This window comes from Eurytemora carolleeae, unplaced genomic scaffold (genome assembly GCF_000591075.1).
Source record: "Eurytemora carolleeae unplaced genomic scaffold, Eaff_2.0 scaffold544, whole genome shotgun sequence".
In the NCBI taxonomy this organism is placed as follows: Eukaryota; Metazoa; Arthropoda; class Copepoda; order Calanoida; family Temoridae; genus Eurytemora; species Eurytemora carolleeae.
In genome coordinates, this window is record NW_019396452.1 from 86,050 (window position 1) to 114,044 (window position 27,995).

Below are 27,995 nucleotides of genomic sequence, written 5' to 3' on the forward strand. Positions count from 1 at the left end.
TTTCAAAAATTGAATGCATTATATTATTACATTTTGCAAAATTGTTAACCTGGCCAAATATTTCAACAAATACGATTGATTAAATATTTGGTAGAAAAAATTTGCAATAAAGCTAAATGGATTTATCTATAGGATACAAAGAAAAAACCCTGAATGTATGAAAACGATGCACATTGCACATTACTAGCTGCATATGACATGTACACTGTAAGTATAATGTAGTTGAATCGAAATTATGCATGGTACCGTTCAGATAGAAAATGATGTATTAGTACAACATAACTCAAATTTGTTGCGAAAATATTTGAAAAAAAACCACACTAAAATAACGATTGTATCGTCAGTATATGCTAACCCTGTATATTTTTCTTTTTTTTCTATTCTTTTCCGTTAGAAGCATCTTTCTCTGGGGTAGATTTTTTTTCTGTTTCTACACCCTGTAGAGCAGATTTCTTTTCTGCTTCTACACCCTGTAGCACAGAACTCAACTCTTTCATCTTATGTAACTAAAAAAAGAAAATGTGCGTTTTTTAAATTGTAACTTTCTAAATCATTCAAGGGTCTCAAAACCATGATCACATTATTTATGATTCAGAATAAACTTTAAAGGGACTGTATGCGTAATTGAAAGTGACCATACACGCACAATGGTTGTGCGTGATTCACACCGGTACCCTTGAAACCTTTAATAGATCACTAATGTAGAAGATATTGTCATTTAATTCCGATTATTAAATTTCACATGTTTCCCTAAAGTAGAAATGCGCAAGATTTCTTTTGTTGTAAAAAACTCTGTAAAAATTAATCAGTTTTTTTAAATTATAAACTTCATCTCTAATTCATACTTGATCAGACAAAAACCGTTATAAATCGGGCATTGTCATCTTGCAGGTAGGGTAACTTGAAATTAAGCTAACAGTCCCTTAATAAAAATATTCAATTTTTTTGGAAAGTGATTTCTTGGAAAAAACAAAGATAAAAAAGCAAAAACAATCCTTGCAACACACATAGAGGGGGTGGGGGNGGACAGTGCAAATACCTGGCAAACGTTGATGACTCCGTTTTCCTTGAGGACAGCTGCCACCTCGGAGTTGCCGCGGACGAGGGCGGAGAGAAAATCCTCGAAGGCAGATAATGTTCCGCGCTCTACTCGACTGGGTCGAACCTTACCAAGGGTTCTGGAAGAAAATTTGTGGATTTATTTTGTTTTCAATTTAAAAGAATTGTGAATGAAGGTTTTAAGAAATCCTATGAAAGAGCAAAAACAGAGACTACTGGTCAAAATGAGACCAATAAGTAGAACAATAAAGATGAGTAACTATAATTGTAAAATTAGCAATAAATAGTAGTAGCTCCCCCCCCCCCTTTATAAATGTACACAGAACATTTTGGAGGATACTTTTTAAACAGGTGTACATTTTCTAATGAAAGAGGGGGAGGGGGGAATGCAATATCAAAATGTCAGAAATTCTAGAAGTCAGGAATAAAGGAATTTTTTTACCTGACAATCTCCTGGGCCCAACCAGAATCCACAATAAAATCAGTCAGCCAGGGAACTGTTTGCAGTACGTTAGAGAGAACCTACATGTTTGTAAACAATATTGATAATAAAAATTTTAAAAAGATCAAGCACAATAAAACTAGACAGAAGGAGATGTAAAATTTGCGACAATATTTGAGCGACTTTTACGGATAAGTTTTAGAAATGAAAATTATCCATTTACAAATTAAAATTTCAAACATGTTTGGTCTTCTCTAAATCTTATCAAGGAGTTGTGATTGAAAACATAAAATATTTAAATCTTACATAAGATTTACTTTAGTTTGACATGCATACCATGGTTTCAAGTGTTTATTATCCATTGTCTAACGTCTGTTATTAGTGACTCGAGTCAAGAATAAAATGTCTAAAATCCTGTGTTTAATTCCAGCCACTTGCAACTAGGGTTTCCAACTTAAGTGGATTTTACTTGCGGCTTGCGCGCAATTGCGGGCCCTGTAATTTCCGTGCAATTCCTCAAACTTCCGCACAATACGAGAACAATTGCGCTTAATTCCGCGCAACAGAATTCCGATTAGATACCCTACTTGCAACTACTTTTACGTGTGTAAAATCTGGTGTCTATAAATCAAATAATTAGTGTCTAATATCTAGTGTCCCAAATGTGAATTCTAATATCTCATGTCTAAGTCCAACGTCTAGTGTTCAAAATGTTAAATATCTAATATATAGCGTCTAACGTCGCAGTCTAATATCTAGCGTCCCAAATATAAAATTTCTAATTATAATATTTAGTGTCAGCTGCTGACCTGCATCCCCAGGTACCAGAGATCGATGAGATCGTTCCAGTGCTCGATGTAAGGGGCGGAGACGACCAGCTCCTCCTCCTCTCTTGCCTCCTCACAGTTGTGGGCGTCCCAGAGGAACCTCACCACAGCCTAGAGGGTCAACACAGATATAAGATTGCCATGCGCAAAATTAAGAAAAATTACATTTATGTTAATTTTTAAAAAAATCCTTAAAAACATGCAAAACTTTTGGTGGAAGTTTCTGCGGAATAATGTCCAATTAATATCCATTACAACATAGAATGTCCTACCATACGATTGTTTGCTGTGGCATGCAACACGTTAATCTTTGAATTTGTTTAGATAAGTTAGCCGGCTACATAGTAAGTTTTGCGCGCTATTTTTGCGTTATTGAGAATGGACCCCAATTACCAAGGCTGCAATGGGGGTCGAGCTCTGAGACAAAGATGGGCTAAAAGCCGATCGCTTCGGCTAGAACGGGTTGGGTGGCCGAGCACTGCGGCTAGGACGGACTTCGAAAGTTGTCGCTTGGGAAATTGCACGGTTTGGAAGTTAACAATACGAGATAAACAATTATAAACAATCAACCATTATTCCGTAGAAGTGAAGGGTAGGCCTCCTTAAGAAATAATCAGCAAAGAACGACAATTAATGTAATGAAAATTATGAAAATTATAAAATTATCACAAAATGTATATTCCACTCCAATATAGACAAAAGGAAACCACACAGCATCTTCAGAGTTGTGATTGATTTATTATGTATTAGAAAGTTCTTCTCAATAGATCTTCAATAAAATATAAAGTATAAAAAAAATAAAATAAACAATATTTCTGTAGCTTGTAATCTGGTTTTTGTGTGCTTATTTTTCATGAATGACATTGTAAGCAAAACGAACTTTATGATCTAATGGCGTAAAAAATATAATTTACTAATTGCTTCTTAATATATGAATTGTTTATGCCATTAATAGTATTTAAAATAATAGTAAAGTAAATATTTCTTCTACATACAACATTTCATACTCTGGTTATTAAAATTTTCCCTACTTTAAACTCATTTATAAGAATTTATGGCGCTTCGAAACCCCTTTAAAGTAATAGCATTATAATTTATAGTCAATCTAAAATACCTTTGTACTATGCTATGTGTTATACCGATATAAATATTTGCTGAATTACTTTTTATTAAATTAAATCTATATACTTAGTAGATTATTTTTCCATTTTTTTTTATTGCTGAACAATATTGTTTCGTGTTTTAAACACTCCTCGGCAGCATCGAGTTAGATTAAATAAAAATATTTCTTTCCGTTTTTAAACTCTATATTTTTTCAAAAAAGAATTATACTTAACAAAATGGATCGTTCTCACGACGATTTTCAGTAGTTAAAATTATTCAAATATAAATATAATATTTATAAATATAACATATCATCTAAATCTACCTGAATATATCTGAAGATTGAATAATCTGTAGATTTAGGCCTTCTCTTGTGTTTCTGTAGAATCAGTAGACCCAGCACAACAAGGTTCCCATACAGCACAAGAACCTAATCATAATTATAGAAGACCTCAAACAGATACAGGGTGTCCCACGAAACATGAAAGTAGTAAGACGACTTGAAGCCCTGAAGGTCGTCCTTGATAAGAATAAGAATAAGAAGATAAATCTAAAAAGACCCCTAGAAATGAGATCTCCAAATTTATATCTATATCTATATATATATCAAGTTGTAATCTCTGTTTGTTTCTTTGATCATAACTCAGGAACCCCTGGATTGATTTGCCTCAAATTTTGATTGGGGAACTCGGGAGGCCCTCGGGAGTTTTCTTAGCTTTGTTTTAAGAATCTATGGTGAGTGGGTCAACTTTGAACGGGAAAAATAGCTAAAACTGTAATTTATGACAAGGAGCGGGTAAACGGTTGGACCAACTAAGACTCTCTTGTTGTTGTGCCACACTGGGTTCCCAAGCTAGTATCTAATTATACTATACTTTGCTTGTCTGTCTGTCTGTCCGTTTGTATGCAATAAACGTCAAAACGACTGAACAGATTGTAAAACCAGCTATTTCTACAACTACTATTTTAGATGAATCTGTAACCAACTCAGAAGACAGATAACCCAGAAGATCTGAAATCTGAAGCCAATTTTATCAACCCATTTTAGATATATATATTCTGTAATTTGTGTTATATTTGTAAATGTTTTATTCCACAGCCGTGTCCCAGACTTTCATTAAAGGAGATCTATACCCTTATATTTACAGGGAAAATGCTCAACCTTCTGCAAAGTGTACTTTTAAACCTTTGAATCTTCCCAAGATTGGTAAACTGCCCTAAGCTGAAACCTTAATATAGATAATCAGCCTGGACAGTTAAATCATTCTACTATGATGTCAAAGTCTCCTACTAAGATGTAGCAGATTGGAATTATCACCAAGATAATCAGCTAATATACTGATCAGCTTTCTACCAAGTTGCCCAATTCACCTACTAAGAGTTATAAGTCTCCTACTAAGAAATAGTGAACCAGAGTTATTATCAAGATAATCAGCCAACACAATTGAGCAACCTTCTACTAAGATGTACAGTCAGTCAATCCTCCACCTAAATATTCCAGTCTTCTACTAAGATGTATGAGTCTGGATTAAAGTAACCTTCAAAGATCATCACCCCCAGCATCTATTTATTCTGCCCTCAGTCTACTACTAAGATGTGTCAGCCTGAGTAGCAACTAACCTACTAAGATAATCAGCCACTATCCTCCTCGGTCTACTCAGCCAATCCTCTACTAAGATGTATATGGAGAGACTGCAGACCAAACCCTGAAGTTATAAGTTGTCTGTACCTGCAATCAGCTGTCCTAAGAAGAAATGGGTCAAATCAGCTATACCCCTGGATACTACTAAGAAGAACAGGGCTAGAAAATGTTCTGATCAAGATAATCAGCTAGAAGATTATCACTGATAAAAATAAGCAGATACTTATCAGCCTATTCTCACTGAGTGTGAGCCCTGCCAGATTAAACAAATCTCCAAACTTATTTAGAAGAGTACCTGGAGAAGAGATCTGGTAACTATCCCAGAGAAATCTAAACCAGATCTACGAGGATAGATCTATAGAGATACCAAGAAGCCACTTAGAGACCATCAAAGTGAGTTAAATTCCTTGAAAGTCTGGACACAATTTTCAGTTTCAAATAGGCAAGTTTAGATTTATTAAAGATGTTCTGTTTGGTTAAAAGTTTTACAATAATATGCAATTTTGAATGGACACATTAAGATTTTAAATAATGTTTTATTTGGTTAAAAAGTGCAGCCATAATTTTTATCTTAAATTAACACATTAAGATTTATAGAAATTGTTTACTTGTGAATCTAATTAATTGTAAATATTTTAGTTTTTCACTGGATGAAGATGAATAAATTATAACCAACAAGTTGTTCATCAAATGTAGTGCATAAAGGGTGGCAGTCTTCTGACAAGTGCAAATAATGTTTATGCTATCACATTAGAGTATCTCAAAAATTTTAGATAGCACACAGATCGGGTCCAAACTTATTGCGGGATCTTATATCACCCAAGGGAAATCTTTAATGTTTACGGATGGTCAAAATGGTAAAAAAATGCATTAAAAAATACAGCACAATAACCTTAACATATATCACAGTGATCCAAAGGTTGTAAATTCTCACGCAAAAATATATGAAAATTGCTTCTTAAAAACTGAAGTTTAAAAGCAAGTTTATTAATGTTTTAAAATATTTGTACATATCTAGGGCCACAAAATAAGGATAAGTTCATTATTAAGGTCAAACCAAAGGCGACACTTTTAAGTCGATCCGGTCTTGATAAATTTCATAGCCGTTTAAATTTGTATGACTTTGAAATTCTGACCGATCATAAACCTTTATAGGGGTCATAATAGTTGCCACACAAAATTCGCGACTGATTTGGCCGTTTTTACGTTTTTTGAATAGAGTTTGACAGACAAGCCTTAAATAAGTACATAAAGATAGAAGTTAAATGGAGTGTTCGCGACAAATGAAAGGGGGTATAGGCTTCCGGCCAAAAATTATCGATGGTGAAAGCTACTTAATTCTTAATTCTATCTGTTGCGTCTTTAAGGAGAAATTTGTTAAAAACGACTCTTACCGAAGAACGTAGCGTCCATACAAATTCAGAAAGTTGCAACATACGACTCAGATCGTAAAAAAAACCAATTTAATTCGAAACAAATCATTCAGATATTACAACGTATAATCATCGAAAATTTTTCGACACATTCTTATTAAGTCAGTCAGTAAAGTGAACAACTTACCTCTCCGTTATTCTCCAGTGATGGAAGAGTATTCATAATAAACTTTAGAAGATGAAAAAATATCTGTTCCTCCTCTATTGCCTGCAACAAATGCATTATTTTCAAATGAAATATTTACATCAAAAATTAGAAGCATGAAAAAGGGAAAATAAATTTGTATTCGCAATTTAAAGCAATAATGACAACCCCCCCCCCCTCCCACCGGCCACTCTCCTCCCATTGTTCGAGGTGCATTCTCGTTGTAAAAAGCTCCCCTGCACAAAATTGGAAAGTTACTTAAAAAAACCACAGTTTAAAATGATCATTTTTTAAATCAAAAATGAAAGATATCTTTAACACTTTTACTTAGACAAAGCTTTAGAGGGTACCGTTTAAATCAAACATGCATCTCTTTAAAGGATAGGTCACTTGTTATTATGATTATGACAAAAATCTTGTTTTCAAAAATAAAATATTCACAGGAAAAAAATCAAGGTATTGAAAAAAAGTTCATTTTAAAAAGCTCGCGAATATAATGGAAAATTTGTATCCCATAATGATGATAACAAAAAGGTTGTTTCATAGAAAATCAATTATGTCAAAATAAAAAAAAAGTTTACTTTTTAAAGCTTGCGAAAATAATGGAAACAAATGTATTCCAAAGATGAAAGGATTGTTTTTAGAAATAAATTTTTTACAGGAAAAATATTCAAGTCATGATTTTAATAATTGAAAAATTTGTATCCCCAAGATAGATTGTTTTCAAAAATTCATTAATCACAGAAAAATATTGAAATTTGAAGTCTAAGAGTTTTTTTTCTAAATTTTTTAAAAATAATAACTTACTTTAGTTTCGAGGACAATTAGGTTCATCAGAATATTACAGATAGTCGTCATCGCATACTGAACAAACCAATTTGAACAATAAATAAAGTAAATATTAGTAAATAATAAAGTATTGAACAAAACAATAACAAAATTATTGAAAAAAATTTGTGAATCAATAAAGGAATTTAAGATTTAAGACTAAATAATAAGAAAATAATAAATAAAAAATGAAACAAAAAATAAATTATTCATATTAAAGAAATAAACAAGTAAAACAAAACTTTTTATGAAAAAAAGGAAAACTTACTTTAGAATTAACCATCTCGAATTTAGCATTATCAATCATATAAAATGGTTCTGCCACGTCAGCACTGTCCTCTGCTTCAGCCTAAAAAAATATATATTTAACCCTGAAGAGGCTGGGGGCGGGGTGTAAGGCGACCCTCCCCCCTCTAGTTTTGTTGCCCTAGCACTATCATTTTTGGCCCTATCACCGTGAAGTTTTTTGACTTTTAATAAATAGAAAATTAAAGGGTTTAAATTTTTTTTATGCATAGAGTAGGGTACATGTCGGTAAGGTCAGTCTGGTCTGTGTAAAAAAAATCCTAAAAACGCCCATAACTTTTTTATGACTAAAGCTACAGATCTAAAAACTATATTTTTGAAAAGCCCTTGAACAATGGATGTAGCAACATGAGTCACACTTTGATATTTGTATAAAATAAATTTTTTAAAACATTTTTTTAAACTCTTTTTTTGGGATTTTTTCAACCCTTCCTAGTATCCAAATTATTATCATTATTCCTAGCATCCAAGCTATTGATCTAATTTTTTTCTTCAATGAGCTGGCCTTGAAAAATTGGACTGTGAACATGCATTTTAACTCTATACCTATTCTCTAAGGCCTTTTTTCTCCCCTGACCCCCCAGCCTTTGAAGGGTTAAAAAAAGTTTTATAAAAAAATCGATTTAATATTTGAAAACGCGGCACCGTTCAATGTTTCATTTTAAACCCATCAACATGAGCAACCCCCTTCGCAAAAACCTTCCCCCAGAACAAAATGAAAAGACTGTGATATATTATGTTGTATAACCGAGAAAATTCCATGATTGGATTGTGAAAAGAAGTCTGCTAATCTTCTAGATACATTATCTAAATCCCAAATCGAATTTAAAACCAAGAATGTAAAAATAATAAACCCCATGTTAAGGTGAAGTGAACAGAAACATGTGATAGAACAAACCAGACACTGATGAGCTCTTGGAACTTTGAAGAAACTTTTTGTGATTCACCACTCACAACTTTTAAAACTAGAAGTAAAAAACTTATTTTATTCTTAAATATTTGAAGTATTAATGTTTCAGAGTGATTATGCAAGGATAATCGGCATAAGTTTGGATATTCTTCTAACCTTAAAGGTCAAAAATAACTTTTAAAAACATTGATAAAATAGAGTAAATTTGAGCATTAAACTTGAGCATAATCCGAAAAAGGCAAGAAAAAGTAAACATTTTAAAAACTGTGCAGGTTAACAACTACTGATCGGTATGTAAACACGAAGGAGCAAGGATTCAACTACTGATCGGTATGTAAACACGAAGGAGCAAGGATTCAACTACTGATCGGTACTTAAACATGAAGGAGCAAGGATTCAACTACTGAGGATTCGGGATCCACCTCTAAACGGGTCAAGGATTCTACTAATCAAGGAACTCCACTAAACAGAAAAAGCATCAACAGGAGAAGTCTAGCCTGGATGTTGCCAACGTAAGTCCTTGTGTGTCCTCTGCATTTTAATATTGTTCAAAGACTAAAGATTCCTTATTATGCATTAATTTTAAACTGATTAAAAACTTAACAAAAGAAAAATCTAAATATTTTAAACTCTAACCTTTTTTCTAGATTGGCAAATTCTAGGAAGGATATATTTTTAACATAAGTATGTAGATCATTATTGTATAAAGATTTTAATATTATATTATTTAGGTTTTTTGATCGCTCAAAAACTTATAATTCCAGATGAGCGCATATGAAAAATTGGCTTTAAAAATGGCAGGCTGGTCATTCTGCGGATAAAATATCAAGAAAAGGTGGGATATTTTCACAAAGAACTATAGAAGTAAGGATAAAATTATTATTTCTGGTTCATGTACAATGCACAAGACATACAATCTGCTCTCTAGCACCGTTTGTTTGGCTATAGTGGTGACAAAGATATTGTGCCATGACTGTCGTCTTAACGGTATCTTTTATTTATGAATGAACAAAGCTGACAATTATTCCGCTTTTAATTGGTTTTCACAGCATCATCTTAAAGTTTCGTTCTGGCATGAATACAAAATGTTTCAGTGGTACTCTACTGTGAAATTATGTTTGTTTAAATATTTCTTGATATAGGTCACTTTTATGCTAAGACAATATTAAATTTTGTAAAATTAATGACCCTTTCGTTAGCTCACTTTTGTTTACAAAAACCGTAAGATTAATTTGATTGGAACACGGATCTTGTTCCGCAATAACATTCGAATAATAATAATAACTGAACTATAGTACAAAAATTTCATTTAGTACTTCTACCGCTATCTTTTATGTTTCCACTTATAATCTAATCCAAAAACAATAATTTTGAAAGATAAAGTTTATCAAAGAAAAACTGCACAGAAGTAAGAACTTTTGTGCCGTGAATCTTAGGATAAAGCATGGATCTCCAGTTACAGATCATTTTAACAATATTCTAGTATACCTGGTCATCTAACCACTTCTTATAGCTGTCAAATATCGTCCAATGGTAAGAGAGGTAAGCGTACAAAATCTCCTAAAAATTCAGAAAATCATGTCACGCTGTGATCAACTTAATAAATTTAGGACCCTTCGTTCTACAGCATTGAAAATGTCAACGTCTACGTCAACTTCAACGTCAACGTCAACGTCAACGTCAACGTCAACGTCAACGTCAACGTCAACGTCAACGTCAACGTCAACGTCAACGTCAACGTCAACGTCATTATCAATGTTAACGTCAATTTCAACGTCAACGTCAACGTCAACGTCAACGTCAACGTCAACGTCAACGTCAACGTCAACGTCAACGTCAACGTCAACGTCAACGTCAACGTCAACGTCAACGTCATTATCAATGTTAACGTCAATTTCAACGTCAAAGTCAACGTCATTATCAATGTTAACGTCAATGTCAACATCAACGTAAACAATTAGTTTACAATCTTGTCTCTTACCTGAATTTTCATCTCAATAAGAATTTGCCTTGAGGGTTCCTCTGAGATAAGATGACAAAGAGCAGGGAGTAGAAACCTTAGCGTGTCCGGGGTTATCTAGAACAACATGAATTCAGTAGATTGAAAACATTGCACAAAAACATATATATCTAATTCCTTGATCAGACAAAGCTTTAGAGGGTACTGTTGTGAATAGGGCATTGCCATCTTTGCACGGAGGGTCACTTTAAATTGCGCTTACAAATACAGTCCCTTTATAAAATATTAGTTACCTGTGCTCCTTGACCCTGCATCATAGCATTGGATTCTGTGAAATCACTTGAGTCTGTATACCCTCTTCCGGGTAGCATAGATAACTAAGAAAATCAATGTTGTTAAATTATTGAAAACTCAGTAACAACCTTTTCTGTCGTTTCAAAGCATTCTTTATTCAAATTACTCATTGAAAGTGACCTGCATCATTTCACCTTCCTGCGACAGTTCACTTCCCAAAAGAGTTTTCACCATTTCAACACACAATGTTAGACACACATTTAGAATACAAATGCAAATAAAATGTACTACTAAAGTAAAATGTACTACTAAAGTAAAATGTACTACTAAAGTAAAATGTACTTATCAAGTAAAATGTACTTATAAAGTAAAATGTACTAATAAAGTAAAATGTACTACTAAAGTAATTTATTCACAACTGTTGTTTTCCTTTCCGAGACATAGATAATTATTAACCTGTTTGTTCAAACAACAAAATACATTAATAAATATTAGGAAAGTGTAAAAAATTTGATTTTAATGTCTTAAAATTGAGTTAAAATGGTGTAAACACTAGGGGGAGGTGAACTGTTGCAATGAGGTGTCTCACTCTAAAATCGCACTTTTTTCTTTTTCACTGCTCTACGCACTGAAAGCATAGTTTAGGGTGTCAGGACTAAAGCTAGATCTAGGTTTAACAAGTACCTTTGTGAGCTTTTTCACTGCTGCACGCACTGAAAGCATAGTTTAGGGTGTCACTCTTAAAGCTAGATCTAGGTTTAACAAGTACCTTTGTAAGCTTTTGAGTTTCAAAGGTCTGGTTTGAGAGTGTGAGGATAAATGGTAGAATCTCACACACCTCCTCTCTCATTGCCATACTCTCTTCAGACAACCAGGCACCTAGCATCAAATTAGTTATCATAGAGACCATCATCATGATCATAACCTTAATGTTATACATCACCATTATCATGAATTTGATTATGATTCATTATGAAAAATGCAACTATAAAAAACATATTCCTTATTTTAATGTTCCAAATTCTCACTATAATGTCCAATAACTTATTGATTAAAATAACAGATAATGAAAAAGAAATGTTTGCTAAGGGCAGGACTTGTGTAAACCTTTTTACATAGTTGCACTGCTGTCGTCAGTACAGTAGAACCTACACACAGTTATCATGTTTTCAAACTTTATTGACTACTGGAGATCCTTTAATATAATCAAATTTCTTGTATACATAGGTATAATCAATTATTATTATTATTAAAACAAAGTAGACATTTCTTTAAAAATACCTTGACTGTTCTGGAACCCATCTTTCTGTTAAAAACAAAAAAAAGGTGTTACATATATAAAAAAACCTCTTTCCAAATGGATTAAAAATTTTATTAACGAGCAAAATCAGTTTTGTTCCCGAAGGAATCTGTTCTTTTCATGTTGGACAAATAACCCTTCTCAGGTCTATTTCTTATCATTCTAGGTTTGATTCCAGTTTCTGAGGATAAAGAAGGATACCTGAAGTTCAAAGTTTTGTCATGGAAAACTGTCATGGCATATCTGGCATTTGGTATTTTACCCACCATTTGCCTAGTTTATACCCATATACAAGTTTCTGATGAAATATCTTCAGGACACCAGACAAATTTAATGGCAAAGATTGCTGGTTACTTTAACAGCATTCAAAATATTGTAGTTTCGTTGTTGTGTCCAATTTTTACAGCCCACTTACTGGACAAGTCTCAAGTATCACTGAGCAGAAAGAAACTAGCCAAAAAGCATTGGCTACTGTTGTATGTCATCATGTTTGCAGTTGTAACTGTTATAAATGTTTCCAATTCCTCCAATAATTTATCACTTCAAATTTTAATTTTAACCTCCTATTTGTTAAATGTAATAATAATTACTGTGAACATGCTAGTAATTAGCTTTGTTTGTTCACCAATCATAGAAGAGGGAACCAACATACAGATATCTGATGTTCATGAAATGATTAAAAGGTCTGTTACCCATGTTGAGAAAACAAGAAGAATAAAAAGGGGATTCAGTCCTCTACTCTTCACCATACTTTCTTTTACGACAATATACATGCTTTACATTACTTTTATTGGCATAAGAGGTGTAGCTAAGGGAGAGTACCAGTATTTAGTACCAGATGTGCTAAGTGTCTTGAATATGCTTCTACTTATCTACTACATTATAAGCTTCTGTGATGAATCTCATCAAACTCTGTCATCATTTAGTCACAATCTGAGGTACATATTATGAGCATAATTTTTAACCATTTTACCTGAGCACTCAAGGATTTTTCAGGTTTTTTTGTGTTAAAATTCTTTCTTAAAAGACAAAAGTTGATCATTTTATGACATTCTTTATATCTAATTTTTCAATTTTTTTTTAAGAAAATTATGTTGTTTTACATAAGAAACTTCAAAACATTAAAATCTCAGGAAAGCAGTTGGTGATCCAACTCTGTCAAACCTATTGAGAAAACTATTTATAAATTTAGAATTTAAGTTGGAAATGAAACATATTTAGTTTGATGGCTTTAGATTGTGATGAATTTGATATGATTAGAATCCAAATAGGTAATTTTATTACTAATAGTAAAATTTACAGGGTATAAATTTTCAACATCCGCTTATCCCTAAAGCATAAGGGGAAAAATGGGACTTTGACTTGTAACATAACTCCTATTTGAATAATTTCCCAATAAGAAAAAAAATCAGGAATAAAAAGCCTTATAATATTAACTAATTGTTTAGTCATCAACATGCTAGACAAAGAGGACCCATTCGATGCTTTTGGGCTCTTTTATGTGGAGAAGACAACCTTTATGACCATAGTCAGCAGTTCCATTGCTTATTTGGTTATTATGCTCCAGTTTAATTGAAATTCTTGTTGCAGACCAAGTAGCTGTTACCAATTATTCACATGTTAAATTAAAATATATATATATAAATTTCAGTTATGTGCTTACTGTGTTCCCAAAAAAATAAAAAGAGGGCTATATAGATTAGGCAGCAGCCAAACCCTGTTACTCAAAAATGCCACAATGAATTATAAGACAGAGGGAGCCAGTTCTAGCCATGGCGCTAAGCCCCCAAGCCTGTCCTAGCCCCAGTGCTCAGCCTTTCCTAGCTGTAGCACGCAGCCCAGAACGTGTCTTAACCTAACCTAACCCTAAAATATATACTTATCTCTCTCTTCTTATAATTTATTTTGGCATTCATGAGTAACAGAATTTGGCTGCTCCCTATAGATTATAACGGTTCATTTTCAAATTTAATTATGGATGAAGCCTTTTAACATTTCTTTCAGACTTTGCTGTAAATTGGCACACACCACATCACTCTTGTTTCAACCGTTCAGAAAGGTCCAATTCAAACAGGTCTTACTGACACCATTGATGTTTTTTCAGAACCAAAAGAGTTTGCAACCACATTAACATCTATTTATCTACCCATCTCTTCCTCAAATTAGAGATCACTTTTTAAATCAGAAGTAAATAGCAAATAAACTTGAAATGAAACAAGTGTGCCCACTACCTCACAAGCAGTTATTCCAGTGATTGTCATTATCACTAATTTGGTTTCCACTGAAATGTAGGGTCAGTGGGGAAGATTAAAATCAACATCTTTTGGTAGAAATATTGGAACATTTTAAAAGAATTACAGACAAGATAACACATTTTTATTTGCATAAATACTTGCATGTTTAATTTGATCAATGTACAAAAAGCCCCTATTGCTTACCTAATAGACGAATGGTTGCACAAACAAAATATTTCTTCTGTTGATCTTCCAGATGATGTGTTTGGTTACCCAGGGTTTCTGATAATTCTTGCAGAAATCTAAAAGTAATTGGTTAGTTTAGCATTTCCTGGGTTCCAATAGTCAGGGTATTTGGATTGTGCAATCTTAATTGAGTAAGGGATATAGGATAAATCATAATTGATTCATAATTCAAATGGCACTACTTTTTTATTGATATTCCTGAATATGGAAAGTTTGTTATTTACCTTAATCCATGTATATTGTATATGGACCCTAAATTGCATTGGTAACTAGTTTCTTTCTGATTTAGCTAACTAACAAGAGATACTCCTTTCCTATGAGGTATCATATAAGTTAGATATAAAAGTAGCATGACTAAATTTTGGTTCATTCTCTACCACTTATATTTTAGTTTGAACCCTCCTTTATGGTGTACCTTAGTATTGAAGCAAATCCGTTCTTCATAGCTGTATATAACTGCCCTCTCTGTCCATGATCTGGAAAATCTTTATGGTCATTGTCACTTAAATACTTTGATATGAAGTGTCCGAATTTAATGAATTTAAGCCACGTCTTAAATCCGCCAAAAACCAGTTTCAATTGAGCGTCGGCTTAAATCTTGAAACATTAAATACAATTTTAAGTAAAACCAACCATATTTAAGCGACGGCTTAAATTTAAGCTGCTGCTCAAATTCTTTGAATTCGGAGCAGTAATTTCTTTTGTTTCTGAGTACCAGATGTAAAGAACAAACTAACAGCTCATGTTAAAAGTTCAACCTCAATCAAAATGTACAAATCCCGATGTGACAATTATATATGAACAACAACAAGAAATCAAATCAAATCAAATCAAATCAAGCACTAAAGGGCCTCCACAGACATTTTACATCTTTCTGTCAAACCCATCCATGCTAGTCCACCTCTATACTCTATCTCAGCCAATCCCTTGACATTTCAAACCTTTATCATCAATCATTGACATCCCCCTAAATAATTAAAACGCAACTATTACCTAATAAGAGCAACCTATCACTTGCCATGTAGGATACAGCACTCTCTATTATATAATAACAGCTAACTGAAAACATTGGCTATTATTATGCTTGAAATACAATTTCACAGATTAGTGCATAGATATTGTCACTGGCCAGTCCACATCCTAATTAATGGTTTTTATTGTTGCAATTTTACAATTAATTTTTCTTTTACCCATTATTTGAGAACTTTTACAAGCTCAAATTAGATTCCAAAACCAAAATAAGACAATCAGGTCTAATACTCGGAAATTTTATTGGCCTTAGTAGTTTTTTCGTTTGTTAGCAACTAGCCTCTTTACATAATTGCGTAACAAAATCATTAATGAATATTGACATATTGCATAAAAAGGGGATAAAAAGGAACTTCTTAGCCCTTTAGCACCAACGGGGAAATGCATGTTGGTGTCCAGAAATACAGAAAAACTAAAAAAAAATTTATTTCATATATTCTTAAACAATGTTGCACTTAGTAAGTTTTTTCTTCTAAAATCATGATCATACAATTGAAGGTTTGAATAGCCACTTTGTTACTTGTTTTTTTAAAGAAGCTTTCAAGTGCAAAGCCAGCCCAATTATGACCTCTTGTTGCGAAAGGGTTTAGATGTATGGGAAGCTAATTGGAAAGAAGACATGAATCAATTATATAATTGAAAGATTTTATGAACTTATAAATGAATATTGAATATCTTAAAGCGTAATTTAGAAAAAAACCATTTCCAATAAATACTAAATAGTCAAGATTCCTAAGAGTTCGCTGTTAGCCATGATTTCATCTAATGTGAGTTCTTCTAACAACATTATCACCTAAACAACAACATCATCATCTGAATGACAACATTATCTTATGAACAACAACAAGTGTCGCCTAAACACCTGCATTATCATCTGAGCAACAACATCGTCACATACACACCAACATTATTAACTGAACAACAAAAATATCACTTTGATGACAACATTACTAACTAAAGAACAACAAAAACACATAATAGGTCAACATTATCAACTTAACAAGATTATCAACTAAATAACATAATCCCCGTAGAACAACGTTATATGAAGCACAACATTCAACTAATAAGCAACATTATTAAACAAAAAACTACAACAGCAACATGGTAAAATATTACAACCTAAACAACATCATTATCTGTTCAATAACATATCAACAACAATATAATTAATATAACAACAGCACTAAACCCTTGAAAACATCTAAAAAGTAAGTTTTTTTTTTGCTTGATTGAGAATTTTTAAAAAAATTGATTGTCTTTTGACGGGGGGGGGTATATCATAACTTAATCTGAAAACAGTATAGCTCTTCAAAAGGGGCCATTGTAAAACCAAGAATGTATCTTGCCTATACGGCATATCTGATTAGAAAAAAGAAACTTGAAGCTTAGAACATAAACTATACCTCTATTGTAGCAAGATTAAGAATAATAAGAAAGAATCTACTTCGCTCCTGGGTCTCAGAGTTATCCGTCAAACACCATTCAAAATCTACAAAACAGAAACTAATAAATGCGCCAAACAAATATTTAAAATGCACAAGCAAAAAATGACTAAGAAGATTTGTACCTGAGACTTCAATAACGGATGCGACCAGCATCATTGCTGGATCTCTTTGTTTTTTTGTAATTTTAGAAAATAGGATATCATGTAAACCCTAGACCAGAAACATTCAAAACTTAGGTCAAAATCAACCAAATTTACAAGAAAATCTTTGAAACTTTTGTTTTGGATAGCCTTAAACTTTAGCGATGAAAAAAAATCATGAAAATTTTTCTATTTTATTCTAATGTAGTTTTTAATGTTTCCTTCTGAAGCCAGGGTAACCATGCTTCATCGTCAAAATTACTTTTTGGAAAACTTCTAAAATCAATAAAAAAAATGTACACAAGAAAGCGCAAAATGTGAATAATATTTAAACACGAGGAAGAGAAAAACAAATCTCAACAAAATATTCTAGTTCTATCCCACATGAAATATAATTTTTTATTTGAACTTGGTACAATATCCAAAACTTCAAAATACTGAATTTCTATGGAATTTAATCTATTTTTACCTATCATGTAAAATATTAAAATATTAAAAAATTAAAATATTTTTTTTTATTGTTTTCCTTAAAATTGTTCTGATCACATCACAGAGCTCAAACTTTAGTTCATCCTAAACAATCAAACTTTAGATCAATCAAAATAATCAAAATAATCAAACTTAAGATCAATTAAAATAATCAAACTTAAAATCAATAAAAAAAATCAAACTTAAAATCAGTCAAACAAATCAAACTTAAGATCAATCAAAACAATCAAACTTAATATCAATCAAAACAATCAAACTTAAGATCAATCAAAATATTCAAACTTAAAATCAATCAAAACAATCAAACTTAAGATAATTAAAATAATCAAACTTAAGGTCAATCAGACAATCAAAGTTAAGATAAACATAAACATTCAAACTTGTATAAAAATAAAATAATTTTAAACAATCAAACGTAACTTCTGAACAATATACAATTTGAAAGAATGAAGACAAGTAGAAAAATGGATGGAAAGTAAAAACAGACAGATATAAATCTACGAAAATTAACAGACATAAATACGGTTAGACATTAGACAAGCAGACATAAACGCAGATTCTTAGACAGACAAAAAGCTGTGCTGTATATTGGAGGCTCGTTTACTGCATAACTGAGGCACGGTCTGCATAGCAGAGGCACGGCCTGCAAAGTGGAGGCTCAGTCTGCCTAGGTAATGTTAAAAAATGTGAAAAAAGTCACTAATGAAAGTGAAAGTGAAAATTTTAAGAAACTTATCAAATCGGGTATAATGTTGAACCGAATTGAATTTCTGAATTCAAATCAATTTTAAGAATCAAAAAACATTGAAATTTGCCCGAGTTAGGTAAAAAAAAAATTTTTAATTATGTAAACTCCGGTTTTTGTGAAGAAAGTTTTTTATAAACATGCCTTAGAATTCCAAGTGGAAATTTCAAACAAATTGGTCAAGGGTTCTTGAGTTTAATCGGACAAACAAACAAACAGAGATTAATACTTAATATAAAATGATTAACAAGTGAACAGATAGATAAAGGGATAGATAATCAGATAGACAGATATATAGATAGATAAAGGGATAGATAATCAGATAGACAGATAAATAGATAGATAGATAAAGGGATAGATAATCAGATAGACAGATAGATAAATAGATAAAGGGATAGATAATCAGATAGATAGATAGATAGATAGATAAAGGGATAGATAATCAGATAGATAGATAGATAGATAGATAAAGGGATAGATAATCAGATAGACAGATATATAGATAGATAAAGGGATAGATAATCAGATAGACAGATATATAGATAGATAAAGGGATAGATAATCAGATAGACAGATAGACAGATAGATAAAGGGATAGATAATCAGATAGATAGATATATAGATAGATAAAGGGATAGATAAAGGGATAGATAATCAGATAGATAGATAGATAAAGGGATAGATAATCAGATAGACAGATATATAGATAGATAAAGGGATAGATAAAGGGATAGATAATCAGATAGACAGATATATAGATAGATAAAGGGATAGATAATCAGATAGACAGATAGATAGATAGATAAAGGGATAGATAATCAGATAGACAGATATATAGATAGATAAAGGGATAGATAATCAGATAGACAGATAGATAGATAGATAAAGGGATAGATAATCAGATAGACAGATAGATAAATAGATAAAGGGATAGATAGACAGATAGACAGATATATAGATTGATAAATAGACTAATAGTTAGATAAACAGATATAGCTGGATAACCTGATAAAGGAAATGAAAATGTCTAGAATAAATAATTGAAAAAGACAAACAAGATTAGATTTTAAATTAATTTATCCTCCATGGAGATTCACGGAGTAAATAAACATGGAGGGAAAATCGGTACGGTCCGACTTATCACGTGACCTTTATTTCTAAAAGGTAAAATTTAAAGATGGTATTCATTAATAAATGCTGGTACATGGTAGTAATATTAACTACAAACTCTTAAATAAAATTTAGGAACTTTAAATTGAATTTAGGGAAAACAAAGGTGTTCAAATAAAAAGTAATTCCGCTAGGGGTTTAAGAAGCTTTAAGTAAAAAAATTGAGTATTTGGCACAAACTCTGATTTTCTGGTCTCTATATCTTTGTAACCCATTGTCCCTTAGATTTTTAAAATATGAAAAGGTTTACGCTATCAAGTTGCTAGTATACAGGGATTAGACACTAAGTTATTCCGTTGTATATGTCAACAGACAAAACTATTTTTACGATAAGTGGACTTTAGTACTTTGGCCACACTGTCTGAACAAGATGAGGGAGGGGGGGATGGGGGGGAGAAAGGTGGAGGAGGAAGTGGTTTCTATTTTTCTGGATCTAATAAACTTAATTTAAGCCTTGGATTAACTTCTATAAATAGAGGCAAGAGAAGAGTATAAATATCTTACATCTAAAATCTAAAAAAGATTTACAGACTTTGGTTTATTGTCTTTCTTTTGTTCCTATACCTGCAGTATGGAAAACTCGCGGCAAAATTTCACCATCAGATTGTTGAAATCCTCAGGTCCACTGAACACATATACCCCATCAAGCTGATGGGAATATGAGTCAACCCGTTGATGTAGAAGTAAAGGTCAATGTCAAGATAAACGTCATTGTAGATCAAGGTTAATATCAAGATAGACGTCATTGTAGGTCAAGGTCAATATCAAGAGAGACGTCATTGTAGGTCAAGATCAATATAAGGACAGGCATCATTATAAGTCAAGTTCAATATCAAAATAGAAATATTTGTAGGTTAAGTTCATTGTCAAGTCATTGTAAGTCAAGATCAATACCAAGACGGACGTTATTGTAGGTCAAGGTCAATATCAAAATAGACGTCATTTTAGGTCAAGAGCAATATAAGGACAAACATCATTGTAAGTCAAGTTCAATATCAAGATAGACGTCATTGTAGGTTAAGGTCAATATCAAGATAGACGTCATTGTAGGTTAAGGTCAATATCAAGATAGACGTCATTGTAGGTTAAGATCAATGTCAGGACAGGCGTCATTTTAGGTCAATGTCAATATCAAGATAGACGTCAGTGTAGGTCAAGGTCAATATCAAGATCGACTTCACTGTTACAGATAAGATCGAAGTCAAAGTCAAGATAGACGTCATTGTGGCAATATGTCAGATTAAATGACAATGACAAAATTAATGAAAATAATGGCTCGACATTCAAAGCAATTTATTGGCTCTATCTGGATTAAATCAAATCAGGTGTAAATCTGAAAGGAAAGCCTAAGTGGAACCTCCAGACTGGCATTATTAAGATTAATGAAAATGTCAAGACCTAAGACAATGTCCATGGCGATTGGCGATATAAGAAGCAATGGCAATATTAAGACCAATTGCAAGGTTAAGATAAATGGATAAACCAATATCATTAGCAATATTAGGATCTATGACAATTCCAAGATCAATGACAATGCCATTATCATTTGCCTTGTCGAGAGCAATGACAATATTAAGAACATAGACCAAGTATCAAAGGCAAAGATAAATGGCAATGTTAAAATAAATGGCACTTTAAAGATCATTTGCGATGTAAAGATCAAAAGCAAAAGATTAATAGCAATGACAAGATCAATAGAAAGGCTGAGATCAATGGCAATGTTAAGATCAACGGGAAAGTAAAGATTAATGGCAATATTAAGATCAAAGGAAATGCCAAGTTCAAAGGTGATGTAAGAGCAATGGCAATATCAAGATCAAAGGCAATATACACAGGGTGAGTAAAAAAAGGGTGAATAGCGAATTCATGCATTTTATAGAAGCATTTTTTTGGTAATTTCATTTTTGACAAATATGTATCAAAATGATTTATTTCAAAAATAAAATTTCGGATTTTCTGAATTTAATTTCTTGCATTTCTCCGAAACGACAGATCTGATCTGTTTAAGATTTTAAGTTGTGATAGAAATAATATATTCCCGCACTTTTGTTTTTCATTTCTTTTAATTTTGAGTGAACGAATGGTTTCGCGTTTTTTTTTAGGGTCTATCAGATTGCCTAGCAAAAATAAAATTCAAAAATTTCATACAGATTTGTTAAAGATGAGTAAGTAAAAAATAGTTTCACGGTTTTTTTTATATGGTCTATCAGATTGCTTTTCAAAAAATAAATATAAAAAAATTCATACATATTTGTTAAAAATAAGATTACCAAAAAATGCTTTAATATATGCAAGATCTCGCTATTCCCCCTTTTTTTTACTCACTCTGTAGATCTATGGCAAAGTAAATATCAATTTTAATGTCAAGATCAAGACAATTTAAGGATCAAATGTAATGAGAAAATCAGTGGCAAAGTAAATGTCAATGTTAATGTCAAAATCAATGGCAATATCAAGATAATTGGAAATGTCAAGATCAAAGGTAATGTCAAGATCAAAGGTAATGAGAAGATCAGTGGCAAAGTAAATATCAATGTTAATGTCAAAATTACTGGCAATATCAAGATAAATGGAAATGTCAAGATCAAAGGTAATGTCAAGATCAAAGATAATGTCAAAATCAAAAATAATGTCAAGTTTAAGAACATTTAGCTGAGTGGTGTTATATTCCTATAGTAGTGCCAGCACTTATGTCCCTCTAGTGTGAGAATATTTAGAATAAGTTTGAGAGCGTCTTCACATTGGAAGGTTTGTTTCACATTGATCTCACATAGGTAATGGATTCCTCTATATGGCAGTCATTTATTCGTTTAATCATTTATTCATTCATTTACTTATTCATGAATTCATGAATTCATGAATTCATTTATTCATTAATTCATTAATTCATTTATTCACCTATTTACTCATTTTTTTAACTCATTTATTTACTCATTTATTTACTTAATTATTTACTCATTAATTTACTCATTTATTTACTCATTTGTTTACTCATTTGTTTACTCATTTACTCATTTACTCATTTATTTATTTATTTATTTATTTTTTTTATTTTTATTTATTTATTTATTTATTTATTTATTTATTTATTTAATTATTTATTAATTTATTATTAATTAATTCATTAGTTTATTTATTTTTCTATTCATTCAATTTTTCATTTATTTATTTATTCATTTATTTATTTATTTATTTATTTATTCATCTATTCAGTTATGTATTTATTCTTCTCCTTTTTCAAGCATTTAATCATTTATAAATACATTCATTTATTCATTTATATATTTATTTGTTTGACTTTTCATCATTTCACTTATTCATTATCCTTTCATTTACCCTGTTATATTTTCATTCATTCTTTTATTCATCCTCTATCAGAGAGATGGTTCACTGAGTATTAACTTTAGGTAAAACATTTTATATAATAAAATTAAATGAATTGTCTAGAAACTATTTTTAATTACAGATCCTAACTGACAAGATAATCAAATTTTACCTCAACTGTCAGAAATCAAGTTTAATTATATCCGTAATGATAGAAATTAACTAATTTAATCAAAGCAATGAATTTAATAATGTTGGACATTACAAATAATTACTAATATTGCTAATATTGCTGGAGAGAAGATAGGATGAATAATTAAATGAATGAATGTCTGAATAATTCAAAATTGGATAATTTATAGATACAAAATTCACCAATGAAACAGGAATTTTGTTATTTTTACAGAAAAGATGCCTGGTTTTAAAAAATTTGTTGCTTATAACTTTAATGAAAAAATGTTTATAACTAAAAATATTTTATTGAATAAATGTATGATCCCTGTTAGAGATAAAAGCTAAGCGCCCTTTCTGCGTAGACACTACCGCCATTATAACTTGATACGCATCATTTATCAGCAGTAAATTATCCTTATAATAATCAAAATTATCTTATTTATAATTAAAATAATCTTAATAATAATCAAAATTATCTTAATAATAATTAAAAAAATCTTAGTAATAATCATAATTGTCTTAATAATAATCAAGATTATCTTTATAATAATCCAAACTATCTTAATAATAATCAAAATTATGCTAATAATAATTAAAATTGTCCTAACAGTAAAAATTATCAAAAAAGATTTGAAATTGTTTTCATAATGATTAAAGATATCTCTAAAATCTTAAAACAATTATCTATTTAATATCAAAAATACTTGAAATTATATTCTAAAAAATCAAAGATATCTTTATATTAATCAAAAATATATAATTTCGCCAGAATTTTGTTTAACATGAAAAAAGTCTTTCAGATGATTTTTTAAAAAACATCATTTCAAAGTTTGCGTATTTTGACGATTTTGTTGTTGATTATTTCCTCGAATATTTCGTTGTCTGCATCTCCGATGATATCTATAAAAAAGTTTCAACTAAAAATATTATATCACTAAAATATTTTGTTAACAAAAATAAGAATTACTTTAAATATTTGAAAATCTCTATTCGCCTTTTTTGTCAAAAAAACATCGTAGTGAAATTTTTTTTTATTTAGATACCATTGTTAAAATAAAAAAAATATTTAACTTGAGCATGTTTTTTCTGATGGCAAAATAAAATTCAGAAAAAATGTCAAAAATAGAGTTTTTTTTTTGAAATTTTCCTAGCAGTTCGGGTAGATTGAAAAGCACTGAAGGATTCGTCATTATTTCTTCGTCAGCTACGAAGCAACTTAAAAAAAATATTAAAAAAAAAACATTTTTAACCAATTTAAACTTTAAATAAAACGATAACTAAAATTTGATTAACATTGTTTTTTAGAACATATAAAGAACCCGTAAGAAGTAAGACATTTGCCAAATGTTTTGTTTGTAAATACATTATAAAGTGCATTACAAGCAAAGAGAACTAACAGGATATAAGTCGAAACCTTGATTTCAACAGATTTTTATGATCACTCTGTTTTTCCGCAAGTATATAAAAGGTAGATAAAATTTGATAAACACTGATTTTTAGAACAGTAAGTTTATAAAAACTGTTGACAAAACGTTTTGTTTGTAAATACATTATAAATTGCATTATAACAATTTTAGTCGGAACCTTGATTTTGGCAGATTTTCATGGCCTATTTTAAAACAAGAATTGTTTAACCCCCCCCCCCCAAATTCAAACTAAAAAAATTATGAAGAAGAGTTTGGCGAAACATGCCCTTAATACCTTAGAACTGATAAAGCAACGGATTGATACATTCTTGGTGAACATCCCTCTGGGGTATCTTTACTCCGAAGCATTCGAGCTAAAATAAACAAAACAAATAAAAAAGAGAGAGCTTTCATTCCTTAAAGAGCTTTCAAAACTAAAAGTTTGGAACTTCAGATTTAACATAACAAATTTGCAAATTAATGATTTTGAAATAAATAAATGAAAAATGCTTATATTTGTCTAAATCTTTTTTTCTTAAACATTTAATCCTTCAGACTTACTTGAGATTTAAAAACCATTAATTTTAATAACAGTTTTGATAATCTTTACCTAGAAATGAATATCCAATGGCTTCGACTAAATGCATCCTTGCTTTTTTATCACAATCCCCTGTCTTGACTAGTTTAGGTACCAGGAACAATGCTGCAAACCTTTCTGTATCTGTCTCTGCTTTCTCCAGAACCTGTACATAAACTTTAAAATGCCGCAAAAAATTATCTTTACCATACAGTGTCAGTGTACATCAAGCTTTCAAGAGATTAGAATGCGTAGATCTAAAAGAGAAGAACAGAAAACAAATGTATGATCAGAGAAAAAGAAGACAAAACAGTTAAGGAAAAAAAAAATTCACCGCTCTTAAACTTTTGTTAAATTTTTAAAAAAAAATTATACATGAATTGTTAAAAATACCGTACAGTGTACACAGCAGGTGCACAATGTAAACACAAAATGGCGCTTATTTTGAACAAATTCCGCATTGGATTTACCTGAATCCAAGAAAAAATCTTTCAAATGGAATGACAACTAAATAAAAAATAGGGTAAATCCAAGAATAGTAAAATAATTAAGACTTTTTTCCATTGACACTTTCACTTTCATAAAGTATGTCACAACAATCATTGCAAGGTACGAAATGGAAACAGATGGGGAGGTCAAGGTGACCCCCTCCCCCCGTCTGTTTAGGGTAAACCAGACGTCAGTAGGAATTTGCGATCTGTGTTTTGAGATCAAAAAGGTAATTTCTAGGGGGGGGGGGGGGGGGGGTGATTTTTGATGATTTTGGAAAAAAAATTGACAACAAAAGGTTACTTATCTTTATTCTTTTTGAAACTTGTTACCCAAAAATTCATTTCAATGAATAAAACCCTAAAAAAAATTTGCAGAAACAACTTCTGGACCAATAAACTTATTTTCAAAGGGGGGGAGGGGGGAATTATTTTTCGAAAAAATTCTAACCTTTATACATTTCCTGACAGGTTCGCACAAATGTGATCTGCTCTCAGTGGCTGAGGTCTCTGAAGGAGAGTTAGAATACCCGGCTAAATGGATTAACATTGTATATTGGACTTCTATATATAAAATATATAATTTGATTGTCTGTCTGTTTGTTTGTGTCCAATAAACGCAAAACATGATAAGAAAATTTTTGAGGCAAATTTTGACTAAATTTTGTCTTCAAAAAATTTGACTTCGTAAAATTTTGAAATTTACAAAATAATATGATAAAACTATGTCATTGTTTTATATTTTACAAAGAGAAAATGCCCCCCCCCCCCCATGTGACCCATCTCTGTAAAAGTCTAGGTATCGAGTCCAAAAGATATTTACCATATTGAACTATATTGAAGTTAGAACATTCTTAAATCTAAAACAAACAACCTTCCAAACCCTAGCCTACGTAGCTTGTTTAAAAAGCAAATTCAAAAATTATTTTCTTTACTTAAAAGACAAATTGTGCTAATTTTGTTCAAAATAAACCAATAAGTGAGGCTCTTAAAACTGTGGAATAAGAAGACGTCCTTTAGACTCAAGTTATTTATAAAATAGTCCAATTTATATTTGACACAGCAATAGTGCAGTGAACTTACACAGATTGGGTTTCAGGCGACTGGTCAAACTATTTACGTTAAAACAGCTTCAAATACACATAAAATTGCTGAAATACCATCTTTCTATTCCACATTTGAATGGGTCTTAGTGTTAAAAAAATTATCTTGCACCTTGGGAACCGTCTGAGGCCATTCTGGTGGTTGTAAGAGATGTTGTCATTCTTCCATTTACCACAGCCTAAAATATAATCTTCACATTTATCAAAGCCTACAGTATAATCTTCACATTTACCACAGCCTAAAATATAATCTTCCCATTTACCACAGCCTAAAATATAATCTTCACATTTATCAAAGCCTAAAATATAATCTTCCCATTTACCACAGCCTAAAATATAATCTTCACATTTATCAAAGCCTACAGTATAATCTTCACATTTACCACAACCTAAAATATAATCTTCCCATTTACCACAGCCTAAAATATAATCTTCACATTTATCACAGCCTACAGTATAATCTTCTCATTTATCACAGCCTAAAATATAATCTTCCCATTTACCACAACCTAAAATATAATCTTCACATTTATCAAAGCCTACAGTATAATCTTCTCATTTACCACAGCCTAAAATATAATTTAACTTTTACCACAACCAAGAATATGATCTTGCCATTTACCACAGCCTAAAATATGATCTTGCCATTTACCACAGCCTAAAATATATTCTTCCATTTACCACATCCTAGAATATAATCTTCCATTTACCACAACCTGGAATATATTCTTACATTTACCGCAACCTAGAATATAACCTTCTTTATATACATTTAGTTTTAAAAATATTTTTAATTTAAAAATATTCTTCCATTTACCATGCAAATTGATATCATTAAAAACGTACACTGAAGAAAACCATGCCAAAATATTACTTTTTTTATATAAAGTTTTTAAAATTGTTGTCGACGTTTTAAAATTTTACCTAATAATAAAAGCAAAATATCTATATTAGTTTGAAAGACCATATACATTTAATTATCTTGAATACATTACATACCTGTTAAATATAATTTGTTCACTTCATGAAGATGTTATTTTGTTTATTCTAACTATCTTGGAAAATAGAATTAGTTCAACCTTTAATAAATTAATTATTCACTACTTAACAACCATTGTGATCTGAAAAAATGGAAAATGAAAGACTAATGAATAAAATGAAAGCATATCTAA

The 27,995-nt window shown here is 31.1% G+C and overlaps 1 protein-coding gene and 1 long non-coding RNA gene across 2 annotated transcripts; one reads left to right on the forward strand and one right to left on the reverse strand.

Moving 5' to 3' along the window:
- Nucleotides 1–179: 179 nt before the first annotated feature.
- Nucleotides 180–27,959, reverse strand: LOC111703548 (neurochondrin homolog). The gene is made up of 30 exons (XM_023475514.1): nt 27,823–27,959; nt 26,936–27,002; nt 26,172–26,254; nt 25,266–25,398; nt 24,951–25,029; nt 24,397–24,464; nt 24,115–24,149; nt 23,575–23,663; nt 22,422–22,538; nt 20,316–20,376; nt 17,874–17,920; nt 17,569–17,623; nt 17,330–17,417; nt 17,166–17,251; nt 16,492–16,552; nt 15,724–15,789; nt 15,146–15,206; nt 14,689–14,786; nt 11,720–11,829; nt 10,950–11,033; nt 10,678–10,773; nt 10,185–10,256; nt 7,749–7,829; nt 7,460–7,516; nt 6,635–6,715; nt 3,758–3,862; nt 2,311–2,439; nt 1,502–1,581; nt 1,040–1,178; nt 180–506 (listed from the first exon to the last, which is right to left on the reverse strand). Exons 2-30 carry the CDS (start codon nt 26,982–26,984, stop codon nt 378–380), a joined length of 2,439 nt encoding a protein of 812 aa, XP_023331282.1. The 5' UTR covers nt 26,985–27,002; nt 27,823–27,959; the 3' UTR covers nt 180–377.
- LOC111703550 (uncharacterized) lies at nt 11,836–13,900 on the forward strand. The gene is made up of 2 exons (XR_002765628.1): nt 11,836–13,521; nt 13,699–13,900. It is a non-coding gene; the product is annotated as an uncharacterized LOC111703550 (long non-coding RNA).
- Nucleotides 27,960–27,995: the final 36 nt, after the last annotated feature.

Bases quoted from the DNA above. Each gene is read 5' to 3' on its own strand.
- LOC111703548 (XM_023475514.1), bottom strand. From the start codon at position 26,984: ATGACAACATCTCTTACAACCACCAGAATGGCCTCAGACGGTTCCCAA. The intron at 17,252-17,329 runs GTACAAATCTTC...TCTGTTTTGTAG, and splicing joins ATCCGTTATTGAAGTCTCAG to ATTTTGAATGGTGTTTGACG. The intron at 1,582-2,310 runs GTCAGCAGCTGA...ACAAACATGTAG, and splicing joins TCTGGTACCTGGGGATGCAG to GTTCTCTCTAACGTACTGCA.